This window comes from Leucopleurus acutus, assembly GCF_964270905.1.
Source record: "Leucopleurus acutus genome assembly, chromosome: 7".
Lineage (NCBI taxonomy): Eukaryota > Metazoa > Chordata > Mammalia > Artiodactyla > Delphinidae > Leucopleurus > Leucopleurus acutus.
Genome location: NC_139150.1, coordinates 98099499 through 98122008, shown reverse-complemented (window position 1 = coordinate 98122008; position 22510 = coordinate 98099499). Strand labels below are relative to the sequence as shown.

Here is a 22510-nt window from a genome sequence, read left to right as displayed (position 1 = left end):
CAGCAGAAATCAACAGAACATTGTAAATTAACTATACTTCAGTAAAATATAAACAAACAAACAAACAAACAAAAATACCATCCTATCACTTGCAACTCTTTGTACTTCTCATTTTAATAGTGAGTTTCACTTGTCTGGGCAGAATTTCTCCCAGATCCTCCTTAAAATCCTGGCAGAGGAGCCACCCCTGGCACCCTCACCATGCTCAGGGCAGTTTTGGACGTTCCTCAGTGGTTGCTGAAGAAGGGGAGAGAGTCCCGGAAGCTGGTGTTGCTGGTGGTGTTTGTCGCTCTACTCCTGGACAACATGCTGCTCACTGTGGTGGGTACGTTTGGGGGGCCTGGCGCTGGGGGTTAATTTGCTCTGGTTCCCAGAGGACAGCACATACCCTGTTAGAATTCAGCAGTGAAGGGACTGGAGAATTTTTCTTTTTGTGCTTGAAAACACAAAGATTGCTGGGGATTAGAAGAAATGGCAGGAAATGGAGTCTGAAGCTTGCCAACCTTTGCTGAAAGACCCCAGAGGTTCAAAGAGAAGGAGGTTCAGAGAGCATCTGACTGAATCAAAGGGGCTGACCCGGAGCCAGAACTGGTGATACTTTTCTTCCTCCACATACTCTCTTCCTAAGGCGCTAATGACTCCAAATGCCCTCTGGGATTGTGAGCACCTTCTCACCATGTTGCCTTTTTCTGCTCTGTCAAAATAACACACTTTATATGGATATCCAACTTCTTATCAAAACCTACCTTTCCTGTGGTTCATTCCCTCCCAGTCCTTCTTTTTCAGTTGGTAGTCTATTCATTTTTACTTTCAGTTGTGCTGGTATATAAATGGGACCAACATGTTTCCCCTTCTGGGTAAAATATATGCTTTTAAACAAGAATCTTCCTGAAACAAATGATAAATCCAATACAGTCAGTTCTTATTATTCATGGTGTTATGCTCTATAAATTTTCTGTGAACACTGGATTTAGTCTATACTAAATAATTTCTCTTCGGGGAAATACACACACACACACACACACACACACGCGCGCGCGCCCCCCCCAACCCCCCCATACATATGTGTGTGTGTACACCGTATAGATTATAATCTTAAATCTTAAAAACAACACATCCTGGTAGATTGTATTTTCTTTACAAAAGAGAAAACGAACTTCAGAGGTGTTAAGTGACTTGCCCGAGGCGACCCCACTAACAGGTGCTGAGCTGGGATTCAGGCTGTGCCAACTGGCCCCAGAGCTGGAGTTTCTTGCACCTCGCTGCCCTTCCCCGCCCCATGCTCTGCATTTCTGTGTGAGAGTGAAAGAAGAAGGCAGAGCCCACCTTGTTCAACCTCAGCTGCAAAAGTGAGCATCTGGTGACTCTGTTTTCCACACTCTCTGCATGTATATCTGAGAAAACCCGCGATGGCTTTGCGAGCATTGATTTTTGTGATTACAAACGTTGGCCAGTAGATGAATTAGCCATTATGGAATCCATGAATGAGGACCAATTGTATGATGGTTGGAATTCAGGTACTTGAGCTAATAGGATAACTCGGGCAGGCGCAGTCTTTGAGTATGCTTCAGATCATGTCACTTAGACGCCTTCCTGAGCATGAGTCTGGACCTCATGGTAATGTCCCTGAACTGACTAGCAGTCAGAAGACAGTCTGTCCTTAGCCCTCATTACTTGTTCTTCTTAACTTTCAGTTCCCATTGTGCCCACCTACCTATATGCCACAGAGTTCAAAGTCAATGCTTCTGTGTACCCTGGGCCCACCACAGCTTCCCAGCCTGCCCTCACTTCTACCTTTTCCACCATCTTCTCCTTCTTTGAAAACAACACCTTGGCTATCGAAGAAAGTGTGCCCAGTGGCATAGCATGGACAAGTGACACTCCCGGCACCGTCCCCCCTCCGGTCACCGAAGCCATCCCAGCCCATGAAAACAACTGCTTTCAAGGCACAGAGTTCTTGAAGGAAGAGAACCTATGGGTTGGGCTTCTGTTTGCTTCCAAGGCTCTGATGCAACTTCTGGTCAACCCATTCGTGGGGCCTCTCACCAACAGGTATCTCAATGGGTACAGTGCCCCACAGGGTACTCAGGGGCTCAGGAATAAGAGAATGGGCTGAGGTATCATAAAGGTGGTTAGAAGGGATAAAGAAGGGAAAACTCACTTGTCTGCACCCCAGGGTGGTCAGCTGTTTGGGAAAGATAGCATGATATTGATCAAATGACTTGGGCTTCAGATTTTCTTAGTGATGTAATGACTATTGAGTACCAAGAAGAGAACCAGGGAACAGAAGTATACTACTGGTATTATTTCAGTGCCCTGGAACATGGCTTGAATGGGGTAAGGGTAGAAATAGGACAGGCCTCTTGCAGGTTAGAGCACTGGTTTCTTAGTGCTTGTGTTTGGGATTATCCTCATGTTTCAGAAAGATATGCCTTCTGACTAGGTTATTTATCTTTTCTGGAAAAGAGGATTTGGGCCCTGGCCAACAGGTCAATTTGCATGTTTGTTTATATGCATTCACATGTCATATTCCATCTCTGTACCTGCATTCGGAGACATGTTTTGCCATGCACTCAAATAACTGCATTTTTGTTCCCAATTACATGAAAAAATATAGTGCAAGTACACAGATGCCTATTGGAATCGTATCTTTTTTTAAATTCCCTTTTAGGATTGGATATCACATTCCCATGTTTGCTGGCTTTGTTATCATGTTTATCTCCACAGTTAGTAAGTAATTTGCTACCTCTTTTCTTCACTTCATTGATTAACTTTGATTTTATCACATGCATTACCAAGAAGAGAGCAGGGTCAAGTGAGCTAATTAGTCATCTGACTAAGTGACCTATGACACTGATTTAAATGCTTTACAGTTTTCGTTATGGGGACTAGAGCAGTAGAGGCAACTCAGTCTAGTTGGCATTTGTATATCATGCTATAAAAGAACAGATACTTCACTTCCTTCAGCTTGGGAAAATTGTGAAGGCTGTTTTAATTTGTATGCAATAATGTGTATGTGTGTATCTATCAGTAATCCCTTGAATGAGTTTAGTACAAACCTCCCATCTTTTTTTTTAATAAATTTATTTATTTATTTTTGGCTGCGTCGGGTCTTTGTTGCTGCACGCAGGCTTTCTCTAGTTGCGGAGGGCTGGGGCTACTCCTTGTTGCGGTGCGCAGGCTTCTCACTGCGGTGTCTTCTCTTGTTGTGGAGCATGGTCTCTAGTCACGGGGGCTTCAGTAGTTGCGGCACACGGGCTCAGTAGTTGTGGCTCACGGGCTCTAGAGCGCAGGCTCAGTAGTTGTGGTGCATGGGCTTAGTTGCTCCGTGGCGTGTGGGATCTTCCTGGACCAGGGCTGGAACCCATGTCTCCTGCATTGGCAGGCAGATTCTTAACCACTGCGCCACCAGGGAAGCCCCAAACCTCCCATCTTTGAGAAGAGGTCATCGTATTTTGATACGTAAAGGTAAAGGGCAACTAACAAAGAATCTAAATTGGACAGTAGCAACTGGAAAATTCCATAAAAGTTCACTCCCTTCAAGGAAGGCCATTAAAGATTATAGCTTTGGAAAATAGATTTGCTAAGGAAACAAGAAAGAGAAAGACAAATAGGCTACCCAGTATCAGATAACTGTTCCCTAAAGATGGAATAAGAACAGTAAGTGAAATAAAATACATCTGGAAATTGACCCTGAGAAAATAAGAAAAGAATGAATGTGGAGTGGTGGGGGAGAGTTTAATAAAGGGGAAGGCATCCTGCTGCCTCTCTGCTCCGAATAACATACCTTCTCCCTCTTGTTTTTCTTATTACCTTTCTGTTACTTCTCTACTTTTTCTACTGCTCTTTCTCAAATTTTCTTCCCTTCCAGCATAGGACTTGTCTCCTGTCAACCAATACTGAACAGGAATTTGTTGCATTCAGGGCTGGAAGGTGCAAAGTGCAGGAGCTCAATGTGTGAAGGTCTGTCTGAGAACTTCAGCTTACTTGTGACATTCTAGTTGAATCAAAGAAAATAAAGAAATTAAAGTTAGAAATCTTTATTGAACTTCTAGGAGCTCAGCCTATGCCAAACAGTAAATTAAAAACTAATAAGACGCACTATTTCATCACATGAGGCATAGTTCATTTCACAAAATTTTATGGTACACACACACGATGCCTTGATGGTGATGGTGAAAAGTCACTGAGGTGAAAAGTCACTGAGGGAACATAAAGAATGAAAAGACATGGCTCTGTCTACCCAGGGGTTCTTAATGCTTGCCTGGGAGCCATGACAAACACCCTGCAAAATAAGATAATGCAGTGTCCTAGTGGATCCCAAACTTTTTAGCATAAGGTCCTTTCCTGATTCTCTGTCAAGAACTGTTTTTTTTTTTAACATTATATTTTTTAATTTATTTATTTATTTTCGGCTGCGTTGGGTCTTTGTTGTTGCGCACAGGCTTTCTCTAGCTGTGGTGAGGGGGGCTACCCTTCGTTGCGGTGCACAGGCTTCTCACTGCAGTGGCTTCTCTTGTGGAGCATGGGCTCTAGGCATGCAGGCTTCAGTAGTTGTGGCACGTGGGCTCAGTAGTGTGGCTCGTGGGCTCTAGAGCACAGGCTCATTAGTTGTGGCACACGGGCTTAGTTCTCCGTGGCATGTAGGATCTACCCGGACAAGGGATCGAACCCGTGTCCCTTGCATTAGCAGGCAGATTCTTAACCACTGTGCCACCAGGGAAGTCCAAGAACTCATGTTTGGAAAGCTTTTCTTATCTACTGAACTGTATATATTAAATAATAATTATCGTTTCCATGCCATAACTAGTGTTACTATACTGAGTTGGCCTAACTCTAGCAAACGTTTGATGTTTAGGGGATCCTATGTAGCATTCCTTCAGGGTTTTTAAATACTAAAATGAGGTTGCTAATGCCCATCGCTCCCCCGAAGGACCCCCAGCTGGGAAACATGCTTAATGTAATTAGGAGCGAAGTGGTGGCCCATGTTGGGGCACAAAGTGCAAAAGGAATTACTTTGGTCTTCCTAAATAGGGAGATCAACCATCCTAGTTTGCCTGGGATTGAGGGGCTTCCGGGGATGTGAGACTTTTGATTTTAAAACCACAAAGGTCCTGGGCCAACAGAGATGAGTTGGTCACACCATTCTCAAAGGACATAGGAGTAGCAGACCTTGAACAGAGTGGAAATCAGAAAGCCTGGGAGAACGCATTGGAGGCCTGGCCAGGAGAGACCAATCATTTGCATGTTTGGGAGACGGTGTGCTCATGTCGGGAAGTAATGGGAGAAGATTATAAACACAACCAAAGACATCTAATGAATGGGCAAAGGGATTCAGATTATGCTGATTCAGACACTTTGGGAAGGAGTCTTCTCTCTTTCTGTGGTATTGTCCTGGAATTGGAGATGAGACATGTCTGGACCCACCAACCTTACTACCAATGCCCTGTAATTTAGTTGTTGATAACATATTCCTGTTTGGTTCTCAGTTTCGTGTATGTTAGTCTCTAGTAGACTGAATCTCTTCAAGGGCATGAACTGGATATTCTCTTTCTCTCACATCTGCTACAGAGTACAGCACAGCTGCATGGTCAGTATTACTTAATAAATACTCACTGATCTGATTTGGCTAAAAGATCCTCCAATATAAGGGGAAGGATCTGATTGGATTACAAGATATTATTTTCTACACAGTACCAAGGGTCCTTCAAGTACACATAGCTTTTGTCCCACACTCCAGATGACCCAATGGGACCCAACAGTGGCAAAGATCAAATCTGGGTATTGCATATAGAGGATCCAGAAGTAGGGTCCAGGGACCAGTTCTCAGCCCAGGGCATTGGGTTTCATGCACAGCCCCGACTCCAGTGGACAGGATGTTGGGTTTTAAGCAGGAAATGTGGACACTCAGCCTTCCATCCACTGTGTGGTGAATCAGTTTATGCTTTGGTTTCTCTGTCTTCATGCCAATTAAAATGCAATCCTAATTAAGGGGGAAGGATTAGAAAGACAACTCCGAAAACAGGGAGCAGTGATCATGCTTTATTAAAACGTACGCATAATGGCTCATGTCTATAGTATCATGAGTCCATTTTCTGGTGGCCAGGGAATCAAAGGCATTTTTGCTAACTGGAGCATTCTTGCTATTCTCTTTGCCCAGTGTTTGCTTTTTCTGGTACCTATACCCTGCTCTTCGTGGCCCGAACTCTTCAAGGCATTGGATCTTCATTTTCATCTGTTGCAGGTAACGCCGACATCTTACACACACACACACACACACACACACACACACACACACACACATCTCTCACCATCTCTTACTACCATCAGACCCTATAAGATTTATATGAAGAAATTAAGGAAAATATCATCATAGTTGTGATTGTTGCATAAATTGTGATATGTATCTCTGCACAGTTGCGGAAATTGTGATTTAAAAACAAGATAATTGTAGAGTTGCTGGTAGTGCCTATAAATCCCTAAGCATGACATAATTTTCTTTGATATTTAGATGCTGCTAGCTCAGGTCAGACCAAGCCCAAGGTAAAACTGTGACGTATGCCAGGTTTTGATTTAATGCCACTCTATGGTCTTTTCTCTGTCCCCCTTCTTACCATTTTATAGAAGTAGTAAAGTTAATACTATTGATAATATCATCACAGTTTGCAAAGTACTATCAAATACAATATTTAATGTAACCCTATGAAGCAGAGATTTTATGACATTTTACACATAAGTAAATGGGCATAAAAGCTCAACCCACACTCTCTCCCAAGTGCTTTCAAACTCTTCCTTGGGCATCCCCATCGAATAGAGCAGTGTTCTGTGTCCATAGATTTTTCCCTTCCTTGGCCTACTCCATATCCATGGATTCAGGGAAATGTACTAGGAAATGATAAAATAATATGAAATGCAGGATCACTGGACAATGGTATTCTGCATTACCCTTCCCAGAGACTTTTGCACTTCTAATGATATTCTGAACAGAAGGAGTGAGCAAGGTGGGCATTTGGGGGACCTGTGGGAGGCAATATTTGCAAAATACTATGGGTTAGGTTCTATAAAACCCCCAAAACTGAAACTGTAGCTAACACGACCCCTGAAGATATAATAGGGGCAAGACCAAGGACTCAGTGAGAGAGGCAGAGACTAGGCTAATTCTACCTGCCTCTCTCCTTTCAGGTCTTGGGATGCTGGCAAGTGTCTACACTGATGACTGTGAGAGAGGGCAGGCCATGGGAATTGCCTTGGGGGGCCTGGCCTTGGGAGTGTTAGGTAAGTGGCACTGGCCCCAGGTCTGGGTTCAGGAGGATGAGCTACAGCAGACTCTCCGGAGACAGCCCCAGGAGGCAGGTGTTTCTAAGGTCATGGAAGACAGCATTTTTCTTCCTTCTCTGTACAACCATGTTTTGAGTCCTTCTGAAATTCTGCCCAGGAAAAGCAGAATCTCTTTCCCCTTGGGGAGCTGAACATCCCATAAGGGCCTGGGAATGGTCCAGAAACCTACTCTATTCAAGGGAGTGAATATCTGCATGTTAGTAGCCACCGCCTTACCGCTGCTTCCGTACGTGGCCAGTGCTTTCAACATGAGAACATGCTCTTTGTCAGGTTCTGTGCTAAATATATACATAATCTCTTTTATTTCTCACTACCACACTGTAAAAGAGGAATGATCATCCCCATTACACAGAGGAGGATAAGACACGTTCATAGCCATCCAAGGTCACATGGCCAGGAAATGCCAGAGCAAGGATACAGACTCAGATTTTCTGAGATCGAATCCCAAGCTCCAAAGCTTATGCTTTCTTTGAGGTTCATCCAAAATCTGGTTTAACTGACTAGTCCAACAAGCCACAAACTTTTACTGAGTACGTATTGTGTGCCAAGCACAGTGCTGGCACAGAGGGGATATAGGTCAGACGCCTCAGACATGCTTCCTGCCCTCTTGGAATTTTCTAGCTAATTGAGAAGAAAACACCAAAAATCTCTTCCCTGGCCTATACCCTGCTCTCTACCACCACAGTGAGGCGAGGGAAGCAAAGCCCTGCTCTTTGTTAGTATCCACCTCCCCAAACACCCAAGCTAACACTTTGGTGCATCCTTGTCTCCTTTATCACCTCTCACTCCCAAATGAATAAGCCTATTAAACCCTCCTCAGCCACTTGCTCAAAGCCAGCACCTCATCACGTCTCAGTTGGAACAAGGCATCAGCCTCCTGCCTGATCTGCACGTTGTCTCCTTCCTCCAAGGTGCCGCCCGAAGAAGCTTCCTATGACCAGAGCTGGTGTTTCTTCCCTGCCAAAAAGCACTGGTCTTTCTCCCTAGCCCACAAGGCCAAGTACATGCTTTATCTGGATACACAGGGCCCTTGGCTATTTGGTCTCAACCTTCCCCACCTCTTCTCATCTCCCAAATACTCTTATGCTAGTAACAGGGACTTTCTTCTATTTCTGCTCTATCCACACTCCCTTTTCTGACACCTCTGTGTTCTTCACACATGCTTCTTCCCCACAAGTATCACCCAGTTGACAAAGCCCCTGTGGCCACCTGAGCTCACTCTACGGTGATTACATAACATTTTGTGGATGGAACATTTCCTTTTCACCATGTTATAATTATTTGGGTCCCCCCACGCCCACACACACATTTCTTCCACTAGAAAGTGAGCCCCTTGGAAGTAGGTCTTCTTCATCTCTGAATCCTCAAAACCTCGTGTCCTCATGTGGAGCTCAGCCCCTAGCAGGCCATCAAGAAATGCTCACTGGGTATAGGAGGACAAGTCATGCTGGCTGGGAATCAGCCCCCCATCTCTGGAATCCATGCCTGTTTTGCTTCTCTAGTGGGAGCTCCGTTTGGAAGTGTGACATATGTACTTTGGGGGAAGATTGTACCCTTCCTCATCTTGGCCTCCCTGGCACTACTGGATGGAGGTAAGTCACCATAAGAGGCCACCAGGCAGGCGAGAGCCCAGGTCAGGTTGGGAATGCATTATGCTATGGTGTCCGTGTTAACATATTTGGGTGGATCAAGGACTGCCCCATCGTAAGAGAGAGGGAGGAAGCTCAGGGAATTAGATCTGCAAGGGGTAGGGTGCTAACAATGTGGCTGTTATTGGATCCTCCATCTAATAAGTGGACACACTGGACTATTTCTCACTCCCTCTTCCTTTCTTAGCACTCCAGCTTTGCATCCTACAGCCTTCCAAAGTCTCTCCTGAGGTAAGTGGATACCAAGTTCCATTGCCAAGAGAGTGATAGAATGGATAGGTGCAGTGACCCAGGCCTGCCTAGACCATCCGTGTCAAACCATAAGAAGAAAGGGGAGTGGAGTTGGAGAAAGCAAGAACTGTACTGGATTCCCAATAGGGTCACGTTTAGGATAGCGTGAGGGATGGGGAAGGAGTCTGGCTTGATGTTGGACCAAGATGGAGGAAGGGCCTTATAAAGGGTCAAAGAAACCTTACTGAGTTATGTCTAATAACTCAGAACCAGGATGACAATGACATTGGGACCTGAGTATTTATAGTTATGATATCTCAGAGCTAAAGAAGACCTTGGAGGCCATCCAAACAATCTCTACCCCCAAAGCATACTTACAGACTGTCATTCTGTAGCAGTTAAATATCAGAGTTGGTATCTGTCTGACTCTAAGACAGAGATGGCTCTGGGAAATCTATACCAAGTCATGAAGAAAGATAAGAGAATACAGACAATATGGGAATGTTTGATCTAAGGACCTTGATTTTGTAGCCAAGTCAGATGGTAGTGTTGGTATCATAGGGGCGCACTACTTGTGATTGGTGTCTGAAGTGGGGGGCGATCTTGTGGGGTCTGTGCAAGCTCCAAGTAATTAGTGCCAGAATTGAATTAAACTTTAGGGACACCCAGTTGGTTCACAGAGAATTGGAGAATTGCTTGGTGTGAAAAAAGCCCATCCATTTGGTATCAGAAGTGTTGTAAGTAGAGGAGTGATTTTCCTTTAGTACCTTTTTGAATAATTTTGATTTTTAGATGGTAATGTTCTATGTATTCAAAAAAGTATTTTTTTTTTCTGGCTGGCATACCAGTACTATATTTTATTCATTCTTCTATATTTGGGCATTTAGGTAGTTTCCAGTATTTTGCAGCTACAAACAGTGCTGCAATAAATAACCTTGTGTATAGGCATGGTTATAGAGTTGGAGGTAATCTTTAGAGTAGATTTCTAAAAGTGAAATTGTCAGGAATTCCCTGGCAGTCCAGTGGTTAAGACTCCACACTTTCACTGCCGAGGGCCCGGGTTCAATCCCTGGTCAGAGAACTAAGATCCCACCAGCCACATGGTGCAGCCCAAAGCAAAAACAAATAAAAGTGAAATTGTTGGGTGAGAGAGTTTATTGGACTTCTTTATGTACATTTTATGATTTAGATCTGTCTCTTTACTTGAATTATATATGGGAGAGGGCATGATCTTTTTAGTTTTAGTATCTCTGAATATTGCAATCCACCCTGTGTGGATGCAGAGAGGGTTATCATATCAAAACTATTAAATCTATTACAAGATAGAATGTGGTAAACACCAGAGATTAGGACACAGTACTCAGGAAATTTGAAAGAGAGAGAAGTTCCAGCTCCTGAGTCAGGGAACACTGGAGAAGGAGCCATTTAAGCTTGACCTTGACGAATGGGTGAGGTTTGGACCTATGCAAAGGAGAAGGAAGGGAGTTTAGGAAAAGATAGCCATGACAACTGAGGGCCTGCTTGTATGCATGGAAGGAAGGTAGATGCTAAGTTTATCTGGAATGAAGTTTTTTGAGGGGGGCGGGATGTTATAATTGGACATAGGCTGGCATTTTAACCTAGATGTTCAGGCTCCTTCGGCCACACCAGTCCGGTATAGCTCCACACGGTCAGAACAAAGCATTCAGGAAGCTTGAGCAGCTTTCTGAGTTGTTACCTCTAGGCTCACCTTTGGGGTTCAGCACTCTGCCTGTGGTCCTTCCTGGATGAATATTGGTGCTGGCAAGATCTAGTGGAGAGGCCCGAGGCCCGGAGTCCAGACACCTGTTGTCCAACGTTGGCCTTGCTGACAGTCCTCTCTGATCTGGTTGATGATCACTCAAAGGCAGGAATCATGTCTGGAATATGTTGTCCTACTCTTTGTGACTGCCTTGCACACGGGGGCTGTGCGGCCACCAGCTCACTCTGTGACATTGGGCAAGTCACCTCCTCTTCTATGACGTGGGTGTCTGGTCTCTCCAGTAAGGGAGCTGACGTAGACGGTCTCTGAGGTCCTGCCTGCACGCTCTCAGATTCTGTGAAAACAGGAGAGATGTATACACGGTACAAATGGAAGTTTTTTGTTGCCCATGTTCTCAGAGTGCCAAGGGGACTCCTCTCCTCACACTTGTCAGAGACCCATTTATCCTGGTGGCTGCAGGTAAGCTGACATTGCCTCCCTTTGGGCTGGGAGAGTCTGAGCTTCAGGGCAGCCTTGGGGGCTCACTGAACCATCTCCCCAGGCTCCCTCTGCTTTGCCAACATGGGGGTGGCCATGCTTGAGCCCACACTGCCCATCTGGATGATGCAGACCATGTGTGCCCCTGAGTGGCAGCTGGGTAAGTGACCTCGGTCCCCAACTCGGGCTTGGGCAGAGATGCGTGCTATGGGCCCTTTCTCAGGTAATCGGCAAGCATCATCAGGGCCAGGTCTTCAGAGTCACAGAAGGACAGTGTGCTTCCTTCACAGAATTACCTTCCCTGCCCACACCTGTGAGTCAAGCCTGATTTAGTGGGCAGTCCCTTCAAGAGGCAGGCCGAGGACCAGTTCTCTCAGGGTTACTAGAGAGGCTGCCTCCTGGGCTTGAAGTCCTAAAAATGTCTGTCCAATAAAACATGACTCTCAACTTAAAAAAAAAAAGTGGAGAAGAAGAAGAAAATGAGAAGCAGGCTGAGAAGGGCAGGGTTGGGGGGCATCGACGGGTGACGGAGGGGCAACATACCTAGCTGGGTGGATGAATAATTTCTAGTCAAAAGACCTTGGGTTTTTATTTCTGCTCCATTGAGTTGCTGTGCACACTTGTGAAAATCACAACTTTCTGAGCACCACTTCTCTCATCTCTAAAGTGGACATCAGAATACTATCTAGTTCAGAGGGTAAATCGGAGGAACAAATGACATAATCTGTGGCAAAGCTTTGCATCCGTAGAATATTAACAAGGCACCACCGTTACCATCACTGATACGTTCTTCTTTCCCACTCCCTGTCCCCCAGATTACCCTTTTGCTATCTTTTTACCTCTGATAAGGTGCTAATGGAGTATATTGTTCTGTGAGGGAGGCCTCTGGCCTCCTCTGCTCCATGGAGAGATGTCCTCATGACTCATCTGAGCTTAGAGAGCAGGCTCTGGACCTTTCCAGGAAGCCTGAGGAAAGGGGACAGAGAAGGTTACCTGCAAATGGCTCAGTCGCTGCAGGGAGGAGAGGCTTAAGTGGCCAGAGGGGAAACTGACAAGAACCTGATACAGCTTAATATACAATGAAAAGCACTAAATCTAATTTTTTAGGGGACCAGGCTAAGCAAGGCTCCCAGCTGCACTTGTAGCCCTAAATTGAATTTTTCTGGGCTGCAGCTGCCTCTGACCATGACAGTTAATTGAGTTAGTTGGTGCTTGGTGCAAATAAACATCCCCTTCCTCAAGGGTCTAGCCGCTCAGGTTCTTGGGGCAGAGGGGCAACCAACCTTGGCTCAGAGCGGCCTCTCTCCAGCCCTTCTTCACCCCACAGAAATATTAAAAGCATACCAGCCATCAGCCAGTAACTGGTGAATTGCTGACTTTGGGTTTAATTGTAAACATCCTGACAGTTTGTGTTAGGCAGCACTGTTTCCTGTCAGGGTACAGAGAAGTAGAGAGAGGCTGGTGAGTCACAAGGAAACTCACAGGCCTGATGCCACCCAGTGCCTTGTGCAGGCGAGGCTGCAGTAGAAAGCCCTCAGGAGAGTAAGTGAGCGACTGAGAAGGCCTTGTCCTCCGCCATCCCTTACAACTTTCCTCAGTGCCCTCTGCATCTGTAAGTCTAACTTCAAATGTTCTCACCTGGAGAGTGTGTTAAAGTTCAGATTGCAAGGCCCCATCCAGGAATTCAGCAGAAACAAGTTTGCGTTCCTGGTGAGTTTGCTGGTGAGGCTGATATGGCGTCAGCGAGCACACTGAAAAATATTGCTTTCAATGCAGAACCCTCCCCAAGTCGTTGGGAGGAACAATTTGTAGTGTGTGACTGAACATTCTCCAAGTGGCCCGTTGTGTGCCCGCGACTCTCACCCAGTGGAGGAAAGAGCTCAGGCTTTGGAAACAAGCCCACCTGGGTTGAAATCCTGACCCAGCCACTTACTGGTTGTGTCCTTGGATAAGTTACTTAACGTCTTCAAAGTCCACTTTTTTTCATTTGTAAAAATGGAGGCACTTACGGGCTTCCCTGGTGGCGCAGTGGTTAAAGGTCCGCCTGCCGATGCAGGGGACGCAAGTTCGTGCCCCAGTCCGGGAAGATCCCACATGCCGCGGAGCGGCTGGGCCCGTGAGCCATGGCTGCTGAGCCTGCGCGTCCGGAGCCTGTGCTCCGCAACGGGAGAGGCCGCAACCGTGAGAGGCCCGCGTACCGAAAAAAAAAAAAAAAAAAAAGGAGGCACTTTTCTGGTTGTTTTCAGGGTTAAATAGGTCTTTGCATTCTAAAGGCATTAGCACAGTGCCTGGAATAGAGGATATAGTCAGGAAATCACTTTGACAGTCACAGCTCTGTGTAATTCCCCACCCCTTGAAGATATGCTGTGAAATATATATGTGTCTGTAGACATATAGTCTGGAACACCTCTTTTGCACAAAATGCTACTGAATTTGCAAGCTATACTCAGATCCTAAAGAACAAGCCACACTGACTGAGGAAAATCTCATTCAGGAAATCCCACGTCACTTAAAATGATGTCAAGGAGATGTATCTAGGAGGCCTGTGGGCTTGGTACAGGTGCCCATTTCCAGATACCAGGTAGGCGATTGAGTAGCTATACTAATACATTTTTTAAAAGCAATTAAACAGAAACACATGGTTACAGTTTGAAACAGATTGCCACCTGTACAGATAGACTAGACAAACACACTAAGGTGTGTTTCACCTCCAGCTCACAGAAGAGAATATTAAAAGCAAACAAGACCTCGGCCAGTAACTGATGAATTGTTGACTTTGGGTTTAATTGTAATCATCATGACAGTTTCTATTAGGCAGCACTGTTTCCTCTCCATACAGAGAGGCAGAGAGAGCTGGTGAGACCCAAGGAAACTCACACCACTCATTCCGTGCAGTTCTTTATGCCAGAGCCATCTGTGCTGCCACACTGCTGGTGGGGTGGTGGAAACACCTGGAGGTGGAGGGAGAAAGTCTGGGTTCAAGTCCTGACCCTGTTACTCCTGGTTATGATGATAATAGTTAAGGCCGATGCTCAGAGAGCACTTATTCTATGCCAGGCGCCTTGCAAAATGGTCGCTTTGCATTATCTCAATTAAGCCTTATAACTAGCCTATCTGGTACCAATTATTATTATTCCCATATTTTAGAGATTTCTTAATCTGACCCAATTTCCCATTACCCTCCCCAATCCTGGGTCTTATGGAAGTCCCTGCCATCAACAAGTGTCCCTATGCCCTCAGCCTCTTTTCTCTGAACACTTCTTTCATCTTCTTGCCCTGAGACCTGAATGTTTTCTGAGAACACCATTTTCCCACAGCCTTCTTGATGGAAGTTCATGTTCCTTTAGGCTTTGCTTTCTTTCGCTGCTTCTGAATCATTTCTTCTTCATTCCCCTTCAAAGGCCCCGACTCCCTTGAAAATCGTGTCATTAGATTATACCACCCCACCCTTCTTTATTGCAGTTACCAACTGACCCCTGAGTTATCCCTTCTCACTCATTAAATCCACCAACACCCGGCTCGCATTCATTTCACCTTTATTCCTGTCACCACTTTTGGTGACTTCCATATCCAGGTGGATAACATCTTACCAACATCTTGGCCTATTCCTTAATCTACTCTCTTGCAATGATCTTCTTCTTCTCTCCACCTTAACCAATCAAACCTTTATATAATATTGACCTTGACCTCACCATTAATCGTAGCTTCTCTGAAATTTCACTTCCAAGCAGTGCAGTTATCACCTTACATATTCCCTGCTCAGGTATTCTAATACCCCTATATTAACACATTTCGGCTACACTGGGATCACCAGTCCATTCAATTCTTTCTCTGTTTCCCTCACTACTCATGTCCTCTCTTCTTTCTTTACTCAGCTTGGAGTCCATCGTGATGAATCCACATCCATCATTAATGTCACTCCTTTGAAAGCATCGTTAATTTCTTTGCCCCACCCGCTCCCTCTGGGGTTGTCACATGGGAAGCCTTAACTCTGGTTAAGCCTATCTGGTTGCCGACTCCTTGCCTGCACCTGAGCAGTGACATGGGGCTGTAGGAAAACACACACTAGGTAGGCTGTTGGTCTCACCTTATACTTATGGCCACAGATCTAAAGTGGGTTTTCACACTGTCCAACAATCTTTCTTTAAGTCCCTAGTTATGTTCTTCCTACTTTCCAAAAGGACTGGTTTACACTTCTCCATTCAAACCTCCTACACATCCTCATCCCTTCACCTTCATCATCCTCAACTCCCAGTCATTGAGGAAACAGAAACAACAAGAAGGGACCTTGCATGTTCTCATCACTACATATACTTACTTCCCCGTACCTGTGCCTACATCCGCTGCCTTCTCTTTATGGTTGGAACATCCCAGCTCCTTCAGAGGTCAAACTTTTTTTTTTTTTTTCACTGCTGTGGCCTCTCCCGTTGCAGAGCACAGGCTCCGAGGTCATGTCTCACGGGCCCAGCCGCTCCGCGGCATGTGGGATCTTCCAGGACCGGGGCACGAACCCGTGTCCCCTGCATTGACAGGCAGACTCTCAACCACTGCGCCACCGGGGAAGCCCCTTTCTTTTCTTTTCTTCTTCTTTTTCCTTCTGGATTCCGTCTCCTCCTACTTCATTGGCTACTCCTTATCACCTTTGCTATCTCCTCCTCATTTGTTAACTTTTAAAGGTAGGAGTCCCAGAAGGCTCAGTCCATAGATATCTATTCTTCTATCTCTGATCTTTCATGGGTGATCCCAGCCATTCCCATGGCTTTAAGAACTAATTGGTAAACCAATTAGTCGAACCCTTATGTCTGTAGGGTAGGATCTCTCCTCAGAACTCTCGACTTGTCCACTCAATGGGCCTTCCTATTTGCATTAAGTGTTTTTGTTTGTTTCTTTGTTTTTCTTGCTAAAAACCTTCTGTTTTGGTTATTCAGTTCTCAGCTTAAATGTTACCTCCTCAAAGAAGCCTTCCCTGATCCCCTAAATCTAAGTTAGCCCTTATTCCTGGTCACTCTTCCATACTGCCACATTAAACTTTCTTCACAGAACTTATCACTTGTCAAAATTATCTTTTTCATTTATTTGTTTACTTGTTTACTGTCTATCTCCCTCCCTTGGAATGTAAGCTCCCGGGAAGCCAGGATTTTGTCTATTTTATTCACCCTTCTAATCCTGGTCCCTAGAATACCTGGTACATAGTAAAAACTCATTAAAAATGCTACATGAATGAATAAATGAAAGAACAAATCAATGATACTCAGAGAGGATAAATTCCCCATGGCCACAGGGCTAAAAAGTGGTCAAGCCACAGTTTGAACTCAACACCAAAGCCCATGTTCCAGGGTACCTGACTCTACTGTCACAAAAAAGCAATGTGATAAGGGCTTCAGTTTACAAAATCCTTTCCCATACATTTATCTGATTTGCTCCTTAATGTAATTTGGTATGATAGAATCACAGCTTTGTTTTTAGGACTCTGCGCTTCCACGACAGGGGGCATGAGTTCGATCCCTGGTCAGGGAACTAAGATCCCGCAAGCCTTGAGGTGTGGCCAAAAAAAAAAAAAGTCACTGTCAGAGCAATAGAAGGGCAGGTAAATAGCAAGGCAGGATTTTACTTCCTAGAAGGTATGTAAGTCTTTCTCTAAAGCTCATGCTCTTATGCTGATAATCACGGGTATTTTATACATGAGAATGGCTCATCAAAGCCATTCATCAGGAAGTCCAATAGGGGAGCTAAAAACACGTTAAATGTGTTGAAGCTAAACACAGCCCTGCTCTTGAGGAAAGCAGAGTGTGGAGCCCTATGTCATCTGCTCTGGGTTTGCACAAGGATCTCCAACCCACAAAACAAAGCGGTTTGGGATCCTTGAAGGTAACAGGGGGACTTCACTGTCCTGTAAGAAAAAGTGTTTTAGAGTAGCTGGGTACATTCTAAGGTAAGGGCCTGTGTCTTTCTACAGGTCTAGCTTTCTTGCCTGCCAGTGTGTCCTACCTCATTGGCACCAACCTCTTTGGCGCGTTGGCCAACAAGATGGGTCGGTATGTAGCCTGGGTATCTGGGAAAAGTCAGGTGGGAGAGTCTTCTGAGGTGTTCCCTGCACCTGGGATGATGAATAATAGCTTCTCTGAGGTTGAAACTTTAGAACAAGTACACACAGATAAAAACTGCCCACTGGGAGGATGGGGATGGGTAGATGGTAAGGGCAATATAGAGAAAGGATGGTCCTGAGCTGGCTGCTATAGAAGAGGCAGTGAATATATGAGAGACAACCTTTACTATCCAGATGTTTGTTGTCCAGTTGAAGAGATAAAATAATTCCACAGAGAACAGGTATGAAGAAAGCAGTACCTTGGGGCAGTGGTTGTCAAACTATATTCCATGGACCCCCAGGGAGCTCTACAGGTGTGCCTCGGAGGCCACCAAGTGGAAAGGGTTGGGGACTAAGAGGTATGAGTCTGGTTTCTGTCCCTCCACTACAGTGAGAACACCTTGAATTTTACCATTGGAGTTCAGCAGAAAGATGTTAAAAATAAGTTTAAAAACCATTGCCATAGGAAATCAGAGAAGGAAAGAAGTTTGGTATGTTTTGTGGTTTTTGAGATGGACCCTGAAGACCAGATAAAATATGAATAGGTGAGAGGTAGGCTGAATCGGGAAACAGCAGAAATTAAGTTTGAGGATTATCCCCACGGGGCAAGTACCTTCTGAGTCAGCTGCTTCCTCTTCTAAGGGAAGGAAGAATATGTCCCATTGCTCTTCATCTGCTTCTACTGGAAAGAAGTGTGGAGTCAGGGAAGAGGTGAGGGGCCAGGAAGGGACAGGGCAAGGGCTCACCTGGGCATAAACTGGTCCTGTAGAGATGTGTTTATCTTCTCATATCCTAAGGGGTTCCTGGAAGTAGGGGTGGTAGTACTGGCCAGTGTGTTGGTGATGGGGTGGCAGATGGAAGGGATCTCTCCCCTTTGCACTGTTTAATGATGGCTGTTTTCTTCCAGGTGGCTGTGCTCCCTCATTGGGATGGTGGTAGTAGGTACCAGCTTGCTTTGTGTAAGTATAATAAGGTCTTGTTGACACAGAGAGAGAAATCTGGACATTTAAGGACCACTTTCCTTTGAAATGAGCAGAGGGTTGACTTGGCAAGGATTGTCAGAAAGACTGTTTCTGTGTAGGTAGGAATTTAGCACGGGGGGAGATGCCACCAGTCATCCCATTGAAAGGAGGTGGGGAAGGAGAGGGAGAGGGCAGTGGGGCAGCTGGAGACAGAGGTCTGAGGCATTATGGATGGGCACATGAAGGAATACATGTGGTATCTATTTCTGGGGTCTGTAAACTGGTGCGTTTTATGCCTTCATTTACTCATCTCACCCTGACAGGACCCCATAAGCCACCGGGGGAACCATTATCTGTGCTTCCATCTCTAGCACCAGAATGTTTGGTAGAGGAAGAAAGAAAAAAGGGCTCTTGCATTTCCAGGAGTCCCCTTCAAGCTCTCTGAGCCTTCATTTTCTCTTCTCCACCATAAGGATCAGAAGCACACTTGCCTCGTAGGCTTGAAGGAGAATAAGATGGCTGTAAAGCACTGAATACAGTGCTCAAGAAAGGCTGGAGGTCCTCATCGGGAGCTCAAGCCCCGTGTTCAGTCCCAGCTTTGTCACTTGCTCCTCGTGTGACTTTGAGCTCGTTACGTCACCTCCCTTTACTCTGTATCTTCATCTGTGTAAAGAGGATTCGGATAGCACCTCACAGGGTTACCCACAGCTACTGCAGCCGTGTCTGGCATGCAGTGAGCCCACAGTGAATTTTAACCAGTACTAGTGATAAAATAGAAATAGCCCTTGAGGATTCACCCCTAAAATTGTTTATAGCCACTAACATCTAAATGGTATGTGAAAATTCTAAGGGGTGAGTGTGCTGGTGTAGCAGGTTTGGGTGACAGAGGCCCAGGGAGGGAGGTAAGGAACCAGCAAAAGAGGAAAAGAAGGCTTCCGTGGGGGATGGATGGGGAGGGCAAGAGAATGAGTTTCACAAGCTTGCTGAAGCGGCAATGCAAAGCACGCCACCTGCCCTGCTAGCTTATAGGTAATTGGTTGTTGGCATTTCTTTCTTGTCTTCTTGCTCCACTGGCTCCCAATTAGGGTTTAAGTAAAACCTCTGGATGATGTTGCAAATAGAAAAGAAAGGAAACTCCACTCAGTGAAGAGTGAGGGTGGAAGTATGTGTCTGGGTGGAGGGGGTAGAGGAAGGGGAGGAAGAAAGAGTCCATGCAGCAGAAAAGAGCCATTGTTATGGTTTCATAGAGTCAAATCTGAGGTTCACACTTGATCTTACCACTTACGTTCTGTAATTCTCGATAGGACATTTAACCCAAATGGCACCAATCTAGTTTTCCTACCTTTAAACGGAAGTAAAGATTCTTTTTCATCAGGAGGTATAAGAACGCGCGGAGATGAGGTCTGTGGCACGTAGCGCCTGGTCGATGACGCGTTTTGTAGGAAAACTCTTTGTTTTTGTGCTGCTTCCACCTGACCCAGCTGGACTCCTGATGGACTCTTCCTCCTTTCCTGCTGCAGATTCCTCTGGCTCGTAATATTTTTGGTCTCATTGGCCCCAATGCAGGGCTTGGCTTTTCCATAGGTAAGAAGTGCCCTTAAAGGAAACAAGAGGCCCCTGAATGTTGGCTTTGGGTCAGATCAGAGCGGGTATATGGAAAGGCAGAAGAAGCAGGAGAGCGGCTGGTGGGGGTATGGAGAGATGGGCTCATAACTCCTGGTAGGAATGGGTGTCAGTTCTGAGGGGAGGACAGACAGCAGGCAAAGGCAGTGGACTAAAGCAGGGAGGAAAAAGGGGGATGCCACAAACAGGGAGGGGGACTGTGGGTAGAGCTGACCGCGGTGTCCTGCTTGCTCTGACCACAGGCATGGTGGATTCCTCTATGATGCCCATCATGGGACACCTGGTGGACCTGCGCCATGCCCCGGTGTATGGGAGTATCTATGCCATCGCTGACGTGGCTTTCTGCATGGGCTTTGCTATAGGTATGTTGGTGGAGGGATAGGGGAGCACCAGGGCCTGGTACCCTACTCTCCCTTTATCTACTGTTTACCAGGTAGAAGAGGCTGATTCTCCTAGGGCTCTGGAGATATTTGACCCTGGGACATCCCCTGGGTCACCTGCTGCCCCTAGCATGGTGTCCTCCGTGTGATCAAGACTCAATAAATACTTGTAGTTTTGCTTTATTCCTCGCAGGCCCATCCACTGGGGGTGCCATTGTGCAAGCCATTGGCTTTCCCTGGCTCATGGTCATCATCGGGGTCATCAACATCATCTACGCTCCTCTCTGCTACTACCTGAGAAGCCCCCCAGCCAAGGAGGAGAAGCTTGTAAGGGTCTCTGACTACTGCTGAAAAAATAATAATCTTCTGTTTCTTTCCATGTCTCTCATCCCTTTTTATCCCGTGCTCTTATTTCCTCCCTCTTTGATAGGCTCTCTGCTTTGCCATGTTTTCTGATGCCCCTTTCATCTCTCTGTTTCCTTTGTGCCCTTCCTTATTTTCCCTTCTCTACACAACCACTTTCTCTCTTACACTGGTCAGTTAGGAAGGGTCCTAAGTACAGAAGGAAAATGGGATGCTTGTAAGTGTTGGGGTCAAGGATCATCAAAGGCATCCTGTATTTGCTGTAGTTACTAGCAAAGTGTGAATTACCAAATCATGCCCACAAAATGGACAGAATTCTACTGGGCACATTCATTCATTCACTCACATCTGTTATTGTCCTTACCACGTCATTTCTTAAAGTACAAACACCCCAGGGGAGAGAACCACAGCATATGATTTTAGTTAATAAGATACTTTCCTCTTACCACAGCATGAGCACCCTGAGGGTCTGGGTGGGTCAGGGATGGATGGGGAGGATGCTTAAAGGAGCAAAAGAAGACATGAAAGTCTGAGGGGAGGTGGTGCCCATTTCAGCTGGCTCCCTGCTATAGCCTGTACTACTGCTAAAAGGATTCAATTAAAAGCATATCAGATGATTGTCTTGACTAGGGTGACTACACCTTGGTCCCTTGGGTGGCCTATGCACATACATGAAGCAGAGCAAGGGTCCTTTGCTGGTTTCTTGAGTCTCTTCTGTGCAGCACTAGACTTGGATGAGCTAGTTGGGGAAGGGGATGGGGAAGCTGGTGAAGGATGCGCAGTGATTTCTCTTCCTGCCTCTTGCTACAGGCAGTTCTGAGCCAGGACTGCCCCATGGAGACCCGGATGCACGCAGCCGAGAAGCACATGAGGGAATTTCCTCTGGGGGAGGACAGCGATGAGGAGCCTGGCTGTGAGGAGTAGCAGCAGAAACTGGTCCCTGGACCTTGTCACGTGAGGCTCAGACTTCAGTGACCGCCTCGTTCCCTGGACGCGGATCTCCACGGGCTGTTCTTCACTTCTCTCTCCCCTGGTGTCTCCTTTCCCCCCCCCTCCCATGCATGCTGTTTCCTGGTTCTCTCCTCACCTGTGTCACCTCTAGCTCTCCCTCTAAGCTTTGATGCCTCAGCTAGCCCACCTTTTGTGGGAGGACAGAGTGATGCTTCCTCCTCGGTTTCTGTAAGGCGGTGTGGGTTCTGCGAGGGCTGACTCATTTCACAGAGGTGGCAGTGAGCGGTGTTCCCTGACACCAGTGGGGTGGCTGACAAAACTCATTTCATCTGTTATCTGATTTTCTTTGGCGCCTTCCCAACAGACTGTAAGAGTTTTTTCCTCTGTTGCTCGACATGGCCCTCCCTGACTTTTCCCAGATGAGCTGAGAAAGTGTCCTCAACCTTGTACTGCTGCCACATCGCCAGTTTGGGAAACGTTTGCCTGTTTTTCATAAGCTGAGTGTTTTCTCTGTGGCCAAACCTACAGCTGCTGAAGTGAGTCTGCCCTCAGTGAAAGGGGGTCTCCTATTTTCCTCATTACTGAATGGAAAGGAAAAGAGCCTGCTTGTCTTATGCTTGAGTTACTGACTTTCTCATGATTTCCCCTGTGGGTTTTGTCTACCTTTCCTTAAATTTCTTAGATTCTTAGAAATAAATGTAGGAGGACAG

The 22510-nt window shown here is 45.9% G+C and overlaps 1 protein-coding gene across 2 annotated transcripts; it reads left to right on the top strand.

Annotated features, from left to right (window-relative positions):
• Positions 1-201: 201 nt before the first annotated feature.
• On the top strand, positions 202-21773 carry SLC18A1 (solute carrier family 18 member A1; the record flags this gene model as incomplete). 2 transcript variants are annotated; one of them, XM_082843016.1, is made up of 15 exons in its annotated part: positions 202-325; positions 1695-2052; positions 2672-2730; positions 6161-6244; positions 7183-7275; positions 8841-8930; positions 9175-9218; positions 11358-11418; positions 11501-11596; positions 17393-17471; positions 18429-18480; positions 20004-20067; positions 20349-20468; positions 20680-20813; positions 21660-21773. In XM_082843016.1, the coding sequence occupies 15 exons, from the start codon at positions 202-204 to the stop codon at positions 21771-21773; spliced, it is 1572 nt and encodes a 523-aa protein (XP_082699142.1). The 2 variants fall into 2 exon arrangements, with proteins under 2 accessions (XP_082699142.1, XP_082699143.1); XM_082843017.1 differs by lacking the exon at positions 11501-11596.
• Between the last annotated feature and the right edge of the window lie 737 nt (positions 21774-22510).